The 16,329-nt window shown below is 37.2% G+C and overlaps 1 protein-coding gene across 1 annotated transcript in view; it reads left to right on the top strand.

Moving 5' to 3' along the window:
* DNAH12 (dynein axonemal heavy chain 12) overlaps positions 1 to 16,329 on the top strand; it is a 313,213-nt gene that overhangs the window by 20,404 nt on the left and 276,480 nt on the right. The window contains exons 2-7 of the mRNA XM_042780465.1: positions 5,869 to 5,950; positions 6,118 to 6,144; positions 9,543 to 9,732; positions 11,783 to 11,855; positions 14,055 to 14,213; positions 14,427 to 14,622. Of these exons, the coding sequence (XP_042636399.1) occupies positions 5,869 to 5,950; positions 6,118 to 6,144; positions 9,543 to 9,732; positions 11,783 to 11,855; positions 14,055 to 14,213; positions 14,427 to 14,622 (727 nt within the window). The remainder of the gene's footprint in view (positions 1 to 5,868; positions 5,951 to 6,117; positions 6,145 to 9,542; positions 9,733 to 11,782; positions 11,856 to 14,054; positions 14,214 to 14,426; positions 14,623 to 16,329) is intronic.

The following is a 16,329-nucleotide window of genomic DNA, read 5'->3' as shown; positions in this document are numbered from 1 at the left end:
AGGATTCTGTCTTTGTCTTTGATTTTGATGAGTTTGATGATGATATGTCTTGGTGATTTTCTTTGGGGTCTATCCTGTTTGGGGTTCATTGGACTTCCTGAATGGATATATTCTCATCTTTCATCATACCAGGGAAGTTCTTCTCCAAGAAATCTTAGACAATTTTGTCAGTCGTTTTATTATTCTTTTCCTGTTCTGGAATTCCAGTGACACATAGATTATTCCTTTTGAGGGTATCCCACATGAGCCTTAGGCTTTCTTCATTTTGTTTTGATCTTTTTTCTGACTGATCCCTTTTCAAAGAAGTATTCAGGTATTTTTCTTCCATCTCATTAATTCTGTCTTCCATTGCATCAATTCTACTCCTTTGCCCTTTCAATGTGTTATCTCTTTCTGACAATTTAGTATTAATCTTCTGAATTTCTATCTGTAATTTTAGAATCATTTCTAATTTTTCATTTATTTTCCCATTTTGTTCTTGTATTTTCTTCCAAAATTTTTCTAGTTTTTTTTTTTTTTTTCTTTATTTTCCTTGGTCTGTCTCTTAATCCTTTGAAGATTCTTAAATATAATTCTTCTGAATTTCTTATCAGAGAGTTCTAATACTCCTTCCTCCTCAGGGATATGTTCTGGGTCTGTATCTTGTTCCCTTGTTTCTGCCACTTTATCTTGCTTCTTTGTGTGGACTGTGATGCTCTGTTTTCTCCAAGACATTGTGGCATTGTTGTATTTAGATCTCTGTTAACGGTTTGTGAAGAGCAGCCAATGGTGAGTCAGGCTCTTCTTGGTGGTTGTTTATCATTGGCCCATTGTTGGAGAAGAAATTGGTGGCTCTCACTCAGTAAGTGAAGGTGTAAGAGGTGTGGGTATAGTTGTGTCCTATGGGGACTGTTGCTGTCTTCCACTCGATTAGACAAAAAGAACAATTGAATAACCATCAAAAAAATAAAAGCACAAAAAAATACACATCATGTAATCACACAGCAACAGTAACCAAAAAAAGAAAAAAGGTAAAAAGAAGGAACAAACAGACAAAAAAAAAACCCTGCACTATCTGTGGAGAGGGCAATAAGAGAAAAAAGGTAGAGAAGGAGAATAATGAAGAAAAAAATGGGGAAAACAAGGAATGGGGTTAACCATGAGAAGGAATAAAAAAATTGCAACCAGGAACTGGGAAAAGAAAAAAAGCTGACAACTAGGACCTGGAAGGGGAAGAATAAAGAATAATAGTAAAAAGGACAAAAGTAATAATAATAATATTATTAGTTTTAAAACAGACAAAAACAAACAAAGCAAAAAACAGAAAAAGAAAAAAAAAAAAAAAAATCCAGGCAGGGCAGGGCTGGGCACCCTGGCTCTGAGCACACAGACTGGTATGGAATTCCTGCTGGCCCAGAAAGTTCATGAGAGTGAGGGATAGCTGCACCTCCGTGTGGGGTATTATAGTAATAAGGGGAACGTTGCACTTTCAAGTTGTCTGGGTCCAGAATGTCTTTGGAGTTCCCAGCTAGTGGAACCTGTTCTTAAGTCCCTGGAATCTAGGAGAATGCTCTCACTTTACATATCCCAAATGTTCAAGCTGCTTGTAAGCATTCAAAATGGCTGCACCCTCCAGACAAACAAAAGTCCACATCTCAGCCTATTTTCCTCTTCACTGCTTCCCCTTTTTTTCCCCAGCCAGCAGAGCAGTCCTCTGTTCAGTACCTGGCTAGCAGGGCCAATTTTCAGGTTAATTCTTAGGTCCTACCACCACTCGGCAATATCCAAGCTGTCTGTGCCATTAGGATCGCTGCCAGACCACAGCTCCATATGTCTCCTTTTTTGGTGTTTTCATGCAAATTCTTCTGCTAGTTGGAGTTTAATCCACTTCTACATCCTTCCCTTCAAGGCTCAGGGGTCTAGGATTATCTTCTGTATCTGTGTTAATTGGTTCCCTTTTTCTTTGTTGAAGAGGGTCTGTGCAATCTGTCTGCCTATTCTGCCATCTTACCAGAACTCCTCTAAATATAATTCTTTTGAATTCCTTATCAGGGAGTTTCAGTTCTGATTCTTCCTCAAGGATGTTTTCAGGGTCTGCATCCTGGTCCCTTGTTTGTGCTACTTTATATTGTTGTTTTGTATGGACTGGGGTGGTCATTTGTCTCTTAGACACTGTCATGTTGTTGTATTTGTATTTAATTGGTGGTTGTATGTTGGTGTGATTCACCCAAGATTTTTCCTTCTTCTTGTTTTTGTTTTGATATATCTACATGAGCAGGGTACTCTGCTTCTCTGTGTGTTAGTTGGTAGCACTTAGGCATTCATCACCTTTCTCTGGGTGGGTACGATAGAGAATGAGAGTGTGTGCACAGATCACGATTAGCTGTTTGTAAAGAGCTGTAGAGGGTAAGTTGAGCTGGTATTAGCCACCATTTATCATTGGTCAGTTGGTGCAGAAACATGTGTTGGCCTTCACTTGGTGGGTTGGGCTACAGGAGGTGCAGATATGTTTGGGTGGTGTGGGAACACTTGCCGTCTCCTACTTAGATAGACAAAATAAATAAATAAATAAAACAAAACAATAAAACAAAAACAGGAGAACAAAAAACACAAACTGCATAAACAAGCAGTAACAATTGCAAAAAGAAAAATAAAGAGCTAAAGCAATGAGAAGAAAAAGTTTAAAAATACACTTTAAAAAGATAATGAGAAAAAGAGAGGGACAAAATGCCACAATATCTGGGGAGAGAGAAATGAGAGAGAAGAATAATAATAAAAGAATAATAATAAAAAAAAACCCTCACTGCTAGTGAGTTGGTTCTGACTCATAGTGACCCTTCCCTGGGTTTCTGATGTGGTGTCTCTACAGAAGTAGATTTCCCAGTCTTCCTTCCAAGGAGTGGCTGGTGTGTTTGAACTGCCAGCCTTCTGATTAGCAGTCACATGCCTTAGGCACTATGCCACCAGAGCTCCTAGTAAAAGAAAAATAAAGAAAAAATAGGAAAACTGCAAAAGGAAAAACAGAAACCAGGAAAAGAGAAGAGAAAAAAAAAAAAAGAAGAAGAAAGGAGGAAGAAAAAAAAAATCATTTAAAAACAAAGAAATAAAAACAAAACTGTGGATGTGGGGCAGGGCATCCAGGCTCTTTCAGGGCACAGACTAGGACAGAATTCCTGCTGGTCAAGAAGGTGGATGGAGGAGGGGGATGGCCACACCTCTGTTCACCAAGATGGTGTGGGGAATAAAAGCAACAAAGGGAATATCACAGTTGTCAGCCTCCATTGTGGTTTCCCGTGCTGTCCTTGGCAAGTAGAGCCTATTCTTAGGTTGCTGCCCAGATCAGAATGCTACTTGCAAATATTCGAAATGGCTGTGCCCTCAGGACAGCCAGCAATTTGTAGTTCCATTTGTCTCCTTATTCATTTTTTCCATTCAGATTCTTCTACTAGTTGGTATTTAATCTCCTTCTTCAACTTTCCCTTCAGAGTTCCAGGATTATCTTCTGTATCTGTTTCAGTTTGTTTCTCATTTTTTTGTTGCAAAAGGGCTATGTAGCTTGTCTGCCTATTCTGCCATCTTGGTGGAAAAAAAGGCCCACTCTTACAGTCTTCTTAGCTCTTTTTATTTATAGCCAGTGGCAAAAACAGACTCTAGAAATTGTAGCTAATATTAGGCCATTAAAGGGTGGCATTTATAGAAACAGCTTGGGGTAGTATTTTTATGTTGAGATCATTGTATTATTCACCCTACAATCAGTGCCAGTTATGTAACAAAGTCTAAGGCAAGTTCTTTAAAAGAAGCGATCACAAGAGCTGGGTTATTCAAGGAGACATGATGGATAAGGGAAGATCTTACTGGGCCTTAAAGATTAACAAAAGAGCAGGAAGGTATTCCAGGCATATTTCCTGGTCCACTGCGTGTGAAAAATTCTTAGGGATTTTAGTTTAGTACAAGCTCAGTAACATACACTATAAAAATGAAGCTACTCAAAAAAAGCTAATTCATTCTTAGCCTGTGTTAGTGAATGCAGAATATCTGCAAATGGGAAAGAAAACTCTTTACTCTGTACTAGTTGAATAAAACAGGAATTCTGGGAGTATACTTTAAGAGGGTCATTGATAAACCAGAATGATTACAGAGGAGATTGGCTAAGATAGCAAATTGAAACCATATCATTTGAATGAAGCTGATTCAATGAGTGAGAATATAGACTGGCATTGGACAAGCCTGAGTTCATATCTCATCTCTACAGCTTATTAGCCATATGAATTTGATCAAGTCACATAACCTACTTATATTCACTTTTTTATCTGTAATATGGGAGCTCTGGTGGTGTAGTGCCTAAGGCATTTGACTGCTTACCAGAAGGCTGGTGGTTCAAACCCACCAGCCACTCCTCAGAAGGAAGATTGGGCAATCTACTTCCATAGAGATACTGCCTCGGAAACGCAAGGAGGGGTTGTGAGTCAAATCGACTCGATGACAGTGAGTTTGGTTTGGTTTTGGTTTTCTGTAATACGGTGGTAAGAATAGTGTTTGCCTCTTAGGGATGTTGTAAGAGTTAAATGAAATATATGCATAGAAAGATATTAATCCAACACTTAAAACACAATAAGCTTGCCATAAAAACCAAAACCAAACTCACTGCCATCAAGTCATTTCTGACTCATAGGGACCCCTTCTTGGGTGTCCAAGGCGATATCTCTATGGAAGTAGATTGCCCAAGGTGGGTTTGAACCACCAGCCTTGTGGTTAGCAGTCAAGTACCTTAAGCACTGTGCCACCAGAGCTCAAGGGTAGCTCTTATTGACAGGAATAGTTGAAGAAACTGCATCGATATTAAGTTTTTGAAGAAGTAGCACAGAAGAAAAACTTTTTCTATATAGCTCTATGGAATAGTAGATACAAGTATACAACTCAGTATAAAAATTTTGATTCTCACCATATGAGCTAGTGGACAACAAATTGTATTGCCTCAGAAAGTGATGACCCTCCTACCCCACTTGCCATCCTTCCCCGTGCAAGAGGTACAACTTGGTATTATTGAGAGTATGCATGCATCAGGTGAGATACTGAAGTAGACGTGTGAGAGCTTTTCCAAATCCACTATTCTGGTCATTTATTCAACTGATATATTTTGAGCTCCTGTTCTGTCTCAGGATGTTTGTTTTTTCCGTCTGCTCAGGATAACCATATCTCCACCTGAAATTCTCTCCTTCATTTAAGCTTCATTGCATTGAATTACATGTATTCATGTCGTCTTCCCAGACACTCCTGGAGTGGAAATAAACTTGTCCCTCCTCCGAACCACCAGGATTCACGGCATTCTTGTTTTATCTTTTCACCCTATCAGTTTATAAATTCCTTAAGCATTGTTGCTGTTATACTTGTGTAACCTTATTATGTCTTGCATAATATGGGTATTCAATACATATTTTTTGATAGATGAATAAATTATATACTGTGATGCAACTTTATTTACAGAAGAAATTATATTTTATGGATGATAAAGTCATTTATTCAAGACTCACTATTGAACACCTACTATGTGCCAGGCACTGTTCTAGGCATTGGGGATACAGCAATGAAAAAACAGCCTGCTCTCTTATATGCAAAGATAGGGAGACAAAAAATAACCAACATATAATGTCAGATGATGGTAAGTACAAGGAGCTCTGGTGGCACAGTGCCTAAGGCATTTGAATAATTTGAAAATTAAGTTCTCACTAATAATAGTTACTGGAATTTGTTTCTTACAGAAAATTCTGTAACATAAAAACATTCTTGAATATCTTTTAGTGGAGTAGATAAAATGTACAAATTATAATGTTTAATAATACGTTCTAATGTTATCTTAAAGAGAGTCATATACTTTTCTATCAATTTCAGAATTGATGGAGCCAAAAAAAATTTAGACAAGACATTGTATACAAGAATACCTTCATTACCAGAGTCAGATTATCCTTCAACTGTAAGTTAAATTTTCTCTTTAAAAAGTTTGTCCTTTTACCTTTTAATTCTTAATTATTTTATGTTAATTTCAATATAATTAATATTTTAAAATGAAATAGATATATTTTAAACTATTTATACTTATTTTTCTCTCTGATTTAATTGTGTCTTGTTTGTTTTTGACAGATGGCCAGTGAAATTAAAAAAAAAGGAGTGAGTTCAATTTTTTATGTTTCTTGTTTTGAAAATGTTCATTGTAGTTCCTTCTAAGACAACCTGCTAAGGCCCATTCTATAAAAGGCAGACATTTGAAAACTGGGGTTTTTGTTTTCTCTATCAAGGGGAACAAACATGTTATGGAGGACATTATGGGTTTTGAGTTAATATTTTTCTTGCAATTCATTATTTGAGTATTAGTTGCATAAATGTTTTACTTACTTCAAACTACTAAAAAAAGAAATATTCAAAGTGGCCATTATAAAGAAAGTACATTTTCTTATTTTCTTTTAGAGCAAGGGTTTGATATAATAATTGCTATTTATTCACTCAGGACTTCTGGTGGCATAGTGGTTAATGTGTTTGACTGCTAACCAAAAGGTCTGCAGTTCCAGCCCACCAGCCTCTCTGAGGGAAAAAGATGAGACAGTGTCTTTTGTAAAGATTTACAGCCTTGGAAACCCTATGTGGCAGTTCTGCTCTGTCCTGTAGGGTCATTATGAGTTGGCATCTACTCAATGGCAGTGGCTTATTTAGCCACTCAACAAATACTTATTCAGAATCTATTGCGTGTTAACCACATGCTAGGTACTAGAGATTTAAAAAGAAGAAGGCATTGACTGCATGAATGACAGCCTGAGGCTGTAATGTGATTGGTGGAAAGATATAACATGTAACATATTTAATGGCAAAGGAGATAGACATTTATGGAACTGGTTACACAGAAGAGGAAGCATGCTTCCAGAGGTACATGTTTTCAAAGTCCCTCACAGTTCCCTTTGGGGATAGTGAGCTGAGAAGGATCCTATCATGTGCATAGAAGGTACTTGGAAGAGCCTTGTTTCAAAGGTTTTTTGTTTGTTTTAAATACCTTTCTTTCTCCTTCCCTTGCTTTGCTTCCCAATTTTTCTGGAGACTTTAACTGTGTGTACACAGTTCTTTATTAAGTTCTTTATTAAGTATAACTAATACAAAACAAGCTCAGAACATTTATAAAAATTTATTGTGAGTCTGGGAGAATCATAAGACATATTTGTCAGTTCTCACCTCCTAGTGACTCATAAACTAAAATAGGGAGCCAGATGTGAAAACAATCATTCACTCCTGAATCCACTGCTCTTGGCAGTTTTGCTTGTAGAAGCTCCATCATTTTACCATTAATGTCACCACCATTGACCATTAATTGCCAAATCCAGAGGAGATATATATATATATATATATATGGGAAGAGCTCTGGAGGCATAGTACCTAAGGCATTTGACTGCTAACCAGAAGGCTGTGGTTCAAACCTACCAGCCACTTCTTGGAAGAAAGATTGGGCAATTTACTTCTGTAGAGATACCACTTAGGAAATATATTTTATTGTGATTTGGGTGCATATTTACAAAGCAGATTTGTTTTACTCTCAACAATTCATGCACATTTGATTTCATGGCCCTGATTACAATCCTCAACCATAAAAATCTTTCTTCCCCACTCCTCCCTGTGACTACCCCTTCCCTGTGCCCTTCTTCTCTGTGCATTCCTGTCTGTCTACCTTTCCCTTTATGTGAATGCTGCCACTCTGATGTCTTATGGCTGATTGATCTAAGGGATGCATCTCCCTAGGGTAGGTGGGTGGATCTTCCTGGGGTAGGTGTTCTGCATGTCGGTCTTTCTGCTGTTAGGGTGAGAGCCGATCCATGGAAGTGAATCCATTTCTAGGCTGGAAGGATAACCTGGGGCCATAGTCTTGGGGGTTCCACCAGTTTCTATCTGACCAGTAATTCTGCTCATTTTTGTGTTTTTGAATTTTGTTCCACATTTTTTTTCTCACTCTCTCCAGGATTTCCAGTTTTGATCCCTTTTTGAGTGGTTGGCATCAGTAGCCAGGCATCATCTAGTTCTTCACAAAAATGAGCAGAATTACTGGTCTCAGGGTCATGAAGGCTGAGGTCCTTATGGTCCATCATATCTTTGGACTAATTGTTTCCAAATGACTTTGATTTTCTTCACTCTTCTTTGCTCCAGACGAGAAGAGACCAATAGTTGCATCTTAGATGGCAGCTCAAAAGCTTTTAAGACCCCAGTTGCTACTCACCAGAGTAGGATATAGAACAAGATTTTTATGTACTGTGCTGTGCCAACTGAGCATGATGGCCCCCGAGACTATGCTCTGAGCCCACAAGCCTGGTGATTCTTTCCCTAAAGGTGTTTGGTTTTCTCTGAGAAGCTATTCCAACCTTGTCCTCTATTACTTCTGTAATGTATGTTGATAATTTGATAGTACAAGTACATATGTATGATTATCTTCAGCCAAATCTCTCTTTGGTCTTGAGTATATTCCTGTTCGCCTACCCCTACCTAATCTCACCTGCCTATGCATTTACTCATAGTCTAGTGTTTGCTGCCCCTGGTAATGCATTATTGCACATGGGATAGTATTTGCCTCTGTTGTCTATACCTTTTGTGCATGTTTCTGTGTCCTCCCTTTCCCCACTGTTACCATGCTGGTCACGGACTCTTTCCATACCACCCCCTCCCCTCACTCAAATAAACATGTGATCCCCAACTAGTCTGAAATTTTTCCTTCCCTTCCCTCCCATCTCTGGTAACCAACAAAGTGAGTTTCCTTCCCTGCATAAACCTTTCCTTGAGTTTTTACAATAATGGACTCATACAGTATCTGTCCTTCTGTGATTGACTTATTTCACTCAGCATAATGTCCTTCAAATTCACCCACATATGAGATGATTCATGTATTCTTCATTATCCTTTAATGTTACATAGTATTCCATTGTGTGAATGTACCATAGTTGGATTATCCATTCGTCTGTTGATGGGCATTTAGGTTGTTTACATCTCTTTGCTATAGTGAATTGTGCTGTGATGAACATGGGTGTGCATATGTCTATTCGTGTTCTGGCTCTCACCTTTTTAGGATATATTCCTAGTAATGGAATTGCTAGATCAAATGAGATTTCTATCTTCAGTTTTTTAAGGAAATGTCATACTGTTTTCCATAGTGACTGTACCATTTTACAGTCCCATCAGCAGTATATGAGACTCTTAGAGACTTAGTTTTGTTTACTATATATACTACTATATCTTCTGTCTTGAGAACAATGTCTGAATATTTGTTGAATTAATGTGTATTTGTTGAATGAAACAATGAAAAGTTAGATAAAGGATGTTTGTTTGCCTTAAGAAATTGAAGAAAATGCTAAGACTATTAATTTGATGAGATATTATTTTTAAAAAAGGAAATAGTTTCTTTGTAGATCATATTTTTGGCTAAAAATTGTAATTCTGAAAACAGTAAAGTTATTAGTCATGTTCTGAGAAGATAGACCTCAGCAATCACGTTAGAAAGCTATACCACGTACAGTATTTAATTTTTCTTATTTCATTCCCAGATCAACTATATGTATTTGAAGCGATGTGTAGAAAGTAGTCCTATAGTACCTATTCAGCAGGAATGGCTGGATAACATGTTAATGCTGATACCCGAGTCTTTAAAAGAAGGAAAAGAAAGAGAAGAACTTGTTGAAAGTCTCATAAATGAGGTCTCAAGTGACTTTGAAAATAGCATGAAGAGATATTTGGGTAAGTAGCATTTATCATGGTGTTCATATGAGGACACTGCGTTGGTAACCTAGTGCTGCTCTGACACGCGTATACCACAAATGGGATGGCTTAAACAAACAGGAGTTTATTCTCTTACACTTGGGGAGGCTAGAAGTCCGAGTTCAACGTGCCAGGCTCTAGGGGCTGGGTGAAAGCCCCTTGACCTTGGGCTTCAGCTCTGCCTCTTGCTCCCGGCCCAGTGGAGCTAGAGGCATCTCTTCACTCAAGCAGCTACTGACTGCTGAGACTAACAAGCCCAATAAAATGGCACAGTCCTGATGTTACGAAAACCACATGGCAGGCCATTAATTCAAGTCCATTGAAAGTCTCAAAGTCGGTACGGTAGGCTGCTAAACAATGACATGGCCACATGCAGGGTTCAAGCGTGCCATAAGCTAGAGACCATTCCCAAAACTGTTTCTTACATATGGGAAGCAGACCACATAAACAAAGCAGTTACTCAGCTGCTCCAATAGATTCTACCATGGAGTTAATTACCAGTCTCACCATGAAGAATAACTACATTCAGCTGCCCAGCCACTCAACCAGGCCTAGCCAAGTTGACCCACAAACTTAACCACCACAGACACCTAGCAACAACAGCATTTGATATGTGCAAAATTTCTCTAACCTATTGTTATGGATTGAACCGTGTTCCCCCAAAATATGCCAGGTTGTAAATCCTAACCTTCATGCCTGTGGTTAGAATCCCATTTGGGAATTGGTTGTCTTTTTGTGTTGAAACAAGACTAGTGTAGGGTGTATTTTTTGACAATCTGTTTTGAAATACAAAAGAGATTAAACAGGCAAGATCGGAGCTCTGGTGGACCAGTGCCTAAGTCATTTTGACTGATAACCGAAGGCTGGAGGTTCAAACCCACCAGCCACTCCTCAGAAGGAAGACTGGGCAATCTACTTTTGTAGAGATACTGCAAATAATAGAGATTAAACAAGCAAGTTAGGAGGAGAGATAGGGTGAGATAGAGGCCAAGACACAAGGAGATCTCCAAGAGACCAGGAGGCAGAAGCTGAAGAGAATAGGACTTTCCTCCAGCATCCACAGAGAGAGAAAGCCTAGAGCCAGTGCTGAATTCAGACTTGCAGCCTCCTAAACTGAGAAAATTAACTTATGTTTGTTAAAGTCATCCATTTGTGATATTTCTCTTACAACAGTAGATAACTAAGACATATTTGCTTTTTTTTCCACTGTCCATATTGAAGTAGCAATAAACACAATAATGAAGTAAATTAACACTGTATATTCCTTAGATAAGATTTTTATTTAAAAGTTTTCTTTTGAGTCTATAATCTAGTCAAAATGTAATTTATGAGCACTGTGTAATTTTGTGTGCTTATTAGTTTATAGATTTTTTTTTTTAAAAAATGTGTTTTGCTTTGTCTTTACAGTTGCAGCTATACTATTCATTATTCATTTATGGGGTAGTATATATGTAGTATATATATATATACACTAATACATGTACGCGGGATCGGGCAGTGTTTCGTTCTGCTGTGCATGGGGTCGCTATGAGTCGGAAACGACTCGACGGCACTTAACAACAACAACAACAACATGTACTGAAACTAAAACTAAACTCACTGCCATCGAGTCGATTCGACTCATAGCGACCCATCCTTGGGTTTCTGAGGCAGTATCTCTACAGAAATAGATTGCCCAGTCTTCCTTCCAGGGAGTGGCTGGTGGGTTTGAACTGCCAGGGTGATTTATTAGGTGTTTGACCTATACAGTTTTTACTGGAATATATTTTCTTAAATGACCACACTAGTTATCTTTGAGTAGATATAACACTACAAACTGAGAATTTATTAAAACTTTACTAAATCTGAATTTACTTCCAAAGTAAGGCCAAAATATTACCAAAAGTATGATTTAGTTTTAAATAAAAGATATTTTTTCTTATTTAAATGAACAGTAAACTATACCATCCAATATTAAAAGTCAAAAACTTTGATAAAAATAGATTTTGCAAATATTTTCAAGAAGTATGTATTTATATGTGTATTTTAGTGCGGAGTGTTCTTGTGAAACCTTCAGTTAAATGGCTTAAAGATGAAGGAGGCCCTTTACCTGAATCCCCTTTGTGAGTAAATTATTTTAAATACAATAAGTCACATAGTTTTCTTTTTTAAATGTTTTATTGTGTTTTTGATATAAGTTTACACAACAAATTATGTTCCCATTTGACAATTTTTACACAAAATGTTCAGACATTAGTTACATTTTTCACTATGTGTCAACATTCTCTTTAATTGCATTCTGATTGTCTCATTTCCAGAGCTCTAGTTTCCCTGTCTGCCTTTATCTTCTCATCTTTGCTTTAGAGTGATTATTGACCTTTGCTCTCATATAGATGATTTTTTACTGGAGTACTGTATTTGTGGGAGCTCTGGTAGCTTAGTGCCTAAGGCACTTGACTGCTAACCAGAAGGCTGGTGGTTCAAACCCACCAGCTACTCCTCGGAAGGAATATGGGGCAATCTGCTTCCATAGAGATACTGCTTCAGAAGCCCAAGGAGGGGTCGCTATGAGTTGGGTCCGACCCGATGGCACATAACAACAACACAATAACAACTGTATTCGTGGTGAACATCCATTACTTTGTGTGCCACTCTGTTATTTTGCTAAAAGGTGTCCTCAGGACTGTTTCCGTTAAAGGTTTAAAGAATATCTCAGGGCAACAGTCTCAGTTTCAGGGAGTCCTCTCATCTCAGTTGGTCTTGTAAGTGTGGAATTTTTAAGAATTTGACTTCTGTTCCATGTTTTTATACCATTTTCTGTTGGGGAAAAGTTATTAACAACAAAATCTACTCCTAACCCTGAAAACCTCTCCACAAAAATAGAAGAGAGAGAAAACTTTTATTATTGAGTGAACATTAATAAGAATGCTAAAGAAATTGCAAAGACTGAACGATATCTTAACCATTATTGGGTAAGGGGTACAATCAGTACATTCATATTTTAAACATAATTGTTAATTTACTTATCCTACTGGCCTGCAGATAGGGTGGGGCCACCTGAATTCTTGCTAAGCTCCTTCAATTACCTGCAATTACATTTACATACTTTTTAGAAAGATGAAGAATTTACAAATTACCTAAAGGAATTCAACAGAAAGCAGTGGAGGAGGGGAGCTCCTTCCCCTCTTTTCCCCGTGGGAATTTATTCATTTATTTTCCATTTATACATTTACAACTATCTGAGTCCATTTCTTATGGGCCTAATCAGAACAGTTGGTGGTCGTAGTGAGACACCATCTAATGCTGGTCTCAGGGTCATGGCTCATGTAGGATATTAGCCCTGTAGTCTAGTTTCTTCTTTGAGGCTTTGATTTCCTTCTTTTTTGCTCCTGATGACTAGGAATCAGTAGTTGTGCCTTACATGGCTGCTCGCAAGTTTTTAAGAACCCAGACACTACCTGCTTGGCTAGGATGGAGAACATGAACTTTGGGGTGCCAGTTGACTGAGTTGCCCCATTAGACTAATGTCCTGAACCTTCATGTAGTTTTTAATAACAGATTGAAAATAAATTGATCTTACACTGTAGTCTAAAATTGTGATGTTCAAAGATATTTTGAAAATATCTAAAAAAAAAAAAAAAAACCACCAAAAAACCAATTCTACACACTTCTCCAAAGGTATCCTCTACACTGTGCTTGTCTAGTTGCTTCTTACATAAAGTAAACCCACTGCCATCAAGTCGGATCTGATTCATAACGACCCCTCCTTGGGTTTCTGAGGTGGTATCACTACGGAAGTAGATTGCCCAACTTTCCTGCCGAGGAGTGGCTGGTGGGTTTGAACCGCGGGCCTTCTGGTTAGCAGTCAAATGCCTTAGGAGGTATGCCACCAGCGCTCCCTTCTTACATAAGTAGGAGAATGTTTATGAATGTATAGCTATACTTGGCCTTTAGTAAGCTGCTTTGCATACCAGGCAGATTTCTCCATTCCTTCTCCCAGTCTTAAGATTGTGTTCTTTTTGTGTAACCCAGGGTAACTGAGCCAGAGCACAGTGGAAGCTAGTAAGCAGGCCACTCACACCTGGCTCCATTAACCTGCTTTACGCACAATTTAGGTTTGTTCTCTCTAAAAATAATGCACTTTTGGGATCTTGATGTGTTTTTATTAACTATTTATTTTCTATGGTTCCTTTGCTGTCCATTTTTCCCCTCTTTCCAATCCTCAGTTTTTTCACTTTAATACTAATTCCATGTCATAATGTTATTTCTTAAAACTTAGGGTTTATAGTTTTATTCTTGTTTGATATGCTTTGCTTTTCCAGAGGCTTGGACTATTCTAATCCATGGCATTCTAGCTATATGCAGGCAAGAAATCAAATATTGTCTAATTTGCATATTGTTCATCCCACCATGAAAATATTACTGGAGCTTGGTTATACAACCTTTGCCAATACAGTTCTGCTGGATTTAACAGGAATTAGGTAAAATTCCCATTTTATTAGTTAACATTTAAGAATCATATGTTTCTTTGCTCAAGTCTTTATATTTTTACTGTATAATTTTTAAAACTTTGGTAAATCTTCAAAATCTTCATTTAGATTTTGCAGTTAAAAAATTTATCTTGTTTCAACAATAGTGTATGAAGACCAGTATCTAACATTTGCTTCAAATCATTTTCTTTTTCTGATAACAAGAGCTAAAGGTCCAATTGATTGTGAATCACTGAAAAATGATCTATCAATACAAGCTAAAAAGGCAGAAGAGAAGATAATGAATACATGGTATCCAAAGGTTATAAGTCTGTTTACCAAGAAGGAGTCATTAGAGGGCATTACCCCTGAAAAAGTAGATGCTTTTTATAACTGTGTTTCCACACTCATGTCAAATCAGGTAAATGTGTTTTATATGCTTAAAAGATACTACTACTAAAATTAGCTTAGTATTTTTAAGACAATTCTATTTAGACACATATTAAGTAATTATTTTGAAATAAATTAATAAAAAACATTTTTACTATAATTTTATTTAAATAATTTTAGCAGAATGCTTAGTTTCTGAAACAATCTAAAATAAGGGGGAAATCTAGAATTATGAAGAGCTCTGGTGGTGTAGTGTTGAAGGCATTTTACGTCTAACCAGAAGGTTGGCGGTTCAAACTCACTGGCCACTCTGAAGAAGGAAGACTGGGCAATCAGCTTCTGTAAAGATTTACCACCTCAGATATCCAAAGTGAGTTGCTATCGGAATTGACTCGATGGCATTGAGTTTGTTTTTTTTTTTGGTTTTAGACTTACGTGTCATTATTATAATAGCTTATGCTTAAAGCCTGTAAGCTGTTTATTTGTAGTTTTATTGGAGTGTGTTAACAACAGGCTCTGTATTAAATATATGTATATGTGTACATATACATATACATATATATATATAATTTATTTATTTTTCACTTTTATTGTGGTAAAAACATACACTACTGGACGTTTGCCAACATAACAACTTCTAGATTTATAGCTCAGGGACATTGATGACATTTTTCATTCATATTTTCCAAAATACTCCACCACCATTAACATAAACTCAGTGCCTCATAACCAAAAGCTTCGCTTTTTCCCCTCCCTCCTACCCCTAATAACCATTAATAATGTTTGGTTTTTCTCTCTATATATAATTTTTTTTCCCCAACCTCTCTAGGAACTTTTCCTCTCTTTCCCTTCCATCTTTGGTAACCAACAAAGAGTTTCCTTCCATGTATAAACCTTTACTTGACTTTTTACAATAGTGGATTAATACAATATTTGTCCTTCTGTGATTAATTTATTTCACTCAGCATAATATCCTCCAAGTTTATCCATGTTATGCAGTGTTTTACAGATTCTACATTATTCTTTAGTGTTTCATAGTATTCCATTGTGTGTATGTACCACAGTTTGTTTATCCATTCCTCAGTTGGTGGAAACTTAGGTTGTTTCCATCTTTTTGCTGTTGTGAATATTGCTGTGTGCATATATCTGTGTCCTGCCTCTCACTTCTTCAGGCTATATACCTAGTAATAGGATTACTGGATCAAATGGTGTTTCTATTTCCAACTTTTAAAGGAATTGCCATACTGATTTCCACAGTGATTGTATCATTTTACAGTCTTACCAGCAGTATATGAGAGTCCCAGTCTCTCCACATCCTCGCCAGCATTTGTTATTTTCTGTCTTGTTGAACTTTGCTACTAGTGCTGGGGCAGGATGGTATCTTATGGTTGTTTTGATTTGCATGCATCTCTCTAGTGGCTAATCATCATGAACATTATTTCTTCATGTGTTTGTTGGCTGCCTGAATGTCTTCTTTGGTGAAGTATCTGTTCATATCTTCTGCCCATTTTGTAATTGGATGTTTGATGTTGAGGTCGTGGAGTTTTCTGTAAATTTTAAAGTTAAGTCCTTTGTCTGGTATGTCATTGCCAAATATTTTTTCCCATTCTGTAGATTCTCTTTTTTACTCTTTTGGAGAGGTCTTTTGATGCACATAAGAATTTAACTTTTAGAAGATTCCAGTCATCCAGTTTATCTTCTGCTGTTTGTGCATCTTGGATTGTGCTTGATAATCTAT

The sequence above is a fragment of the Orycteropus afer genome, unplaced genomic scaffold (genome assembly GCF_000298275.1).
Source record: "Orycteropus afer afer isolate SDZICR_OR568_19922 unplaced genomic scaffold, OryAfe1.0 scaffold00041, whole genome shotgun sequence".
NCBI classification, from domain to species: Eukaryota; Metazoa; Chordata; class Mammalia; order Tubulidentata; family Orycteropodidae; genus Orycteropus; species Orycteropus afer.
The sequence above is the reverse complement of the archived record's forward strand: the minus strand, read 5'-3'. Positions and strand labels throughout refer to the sequence as shown.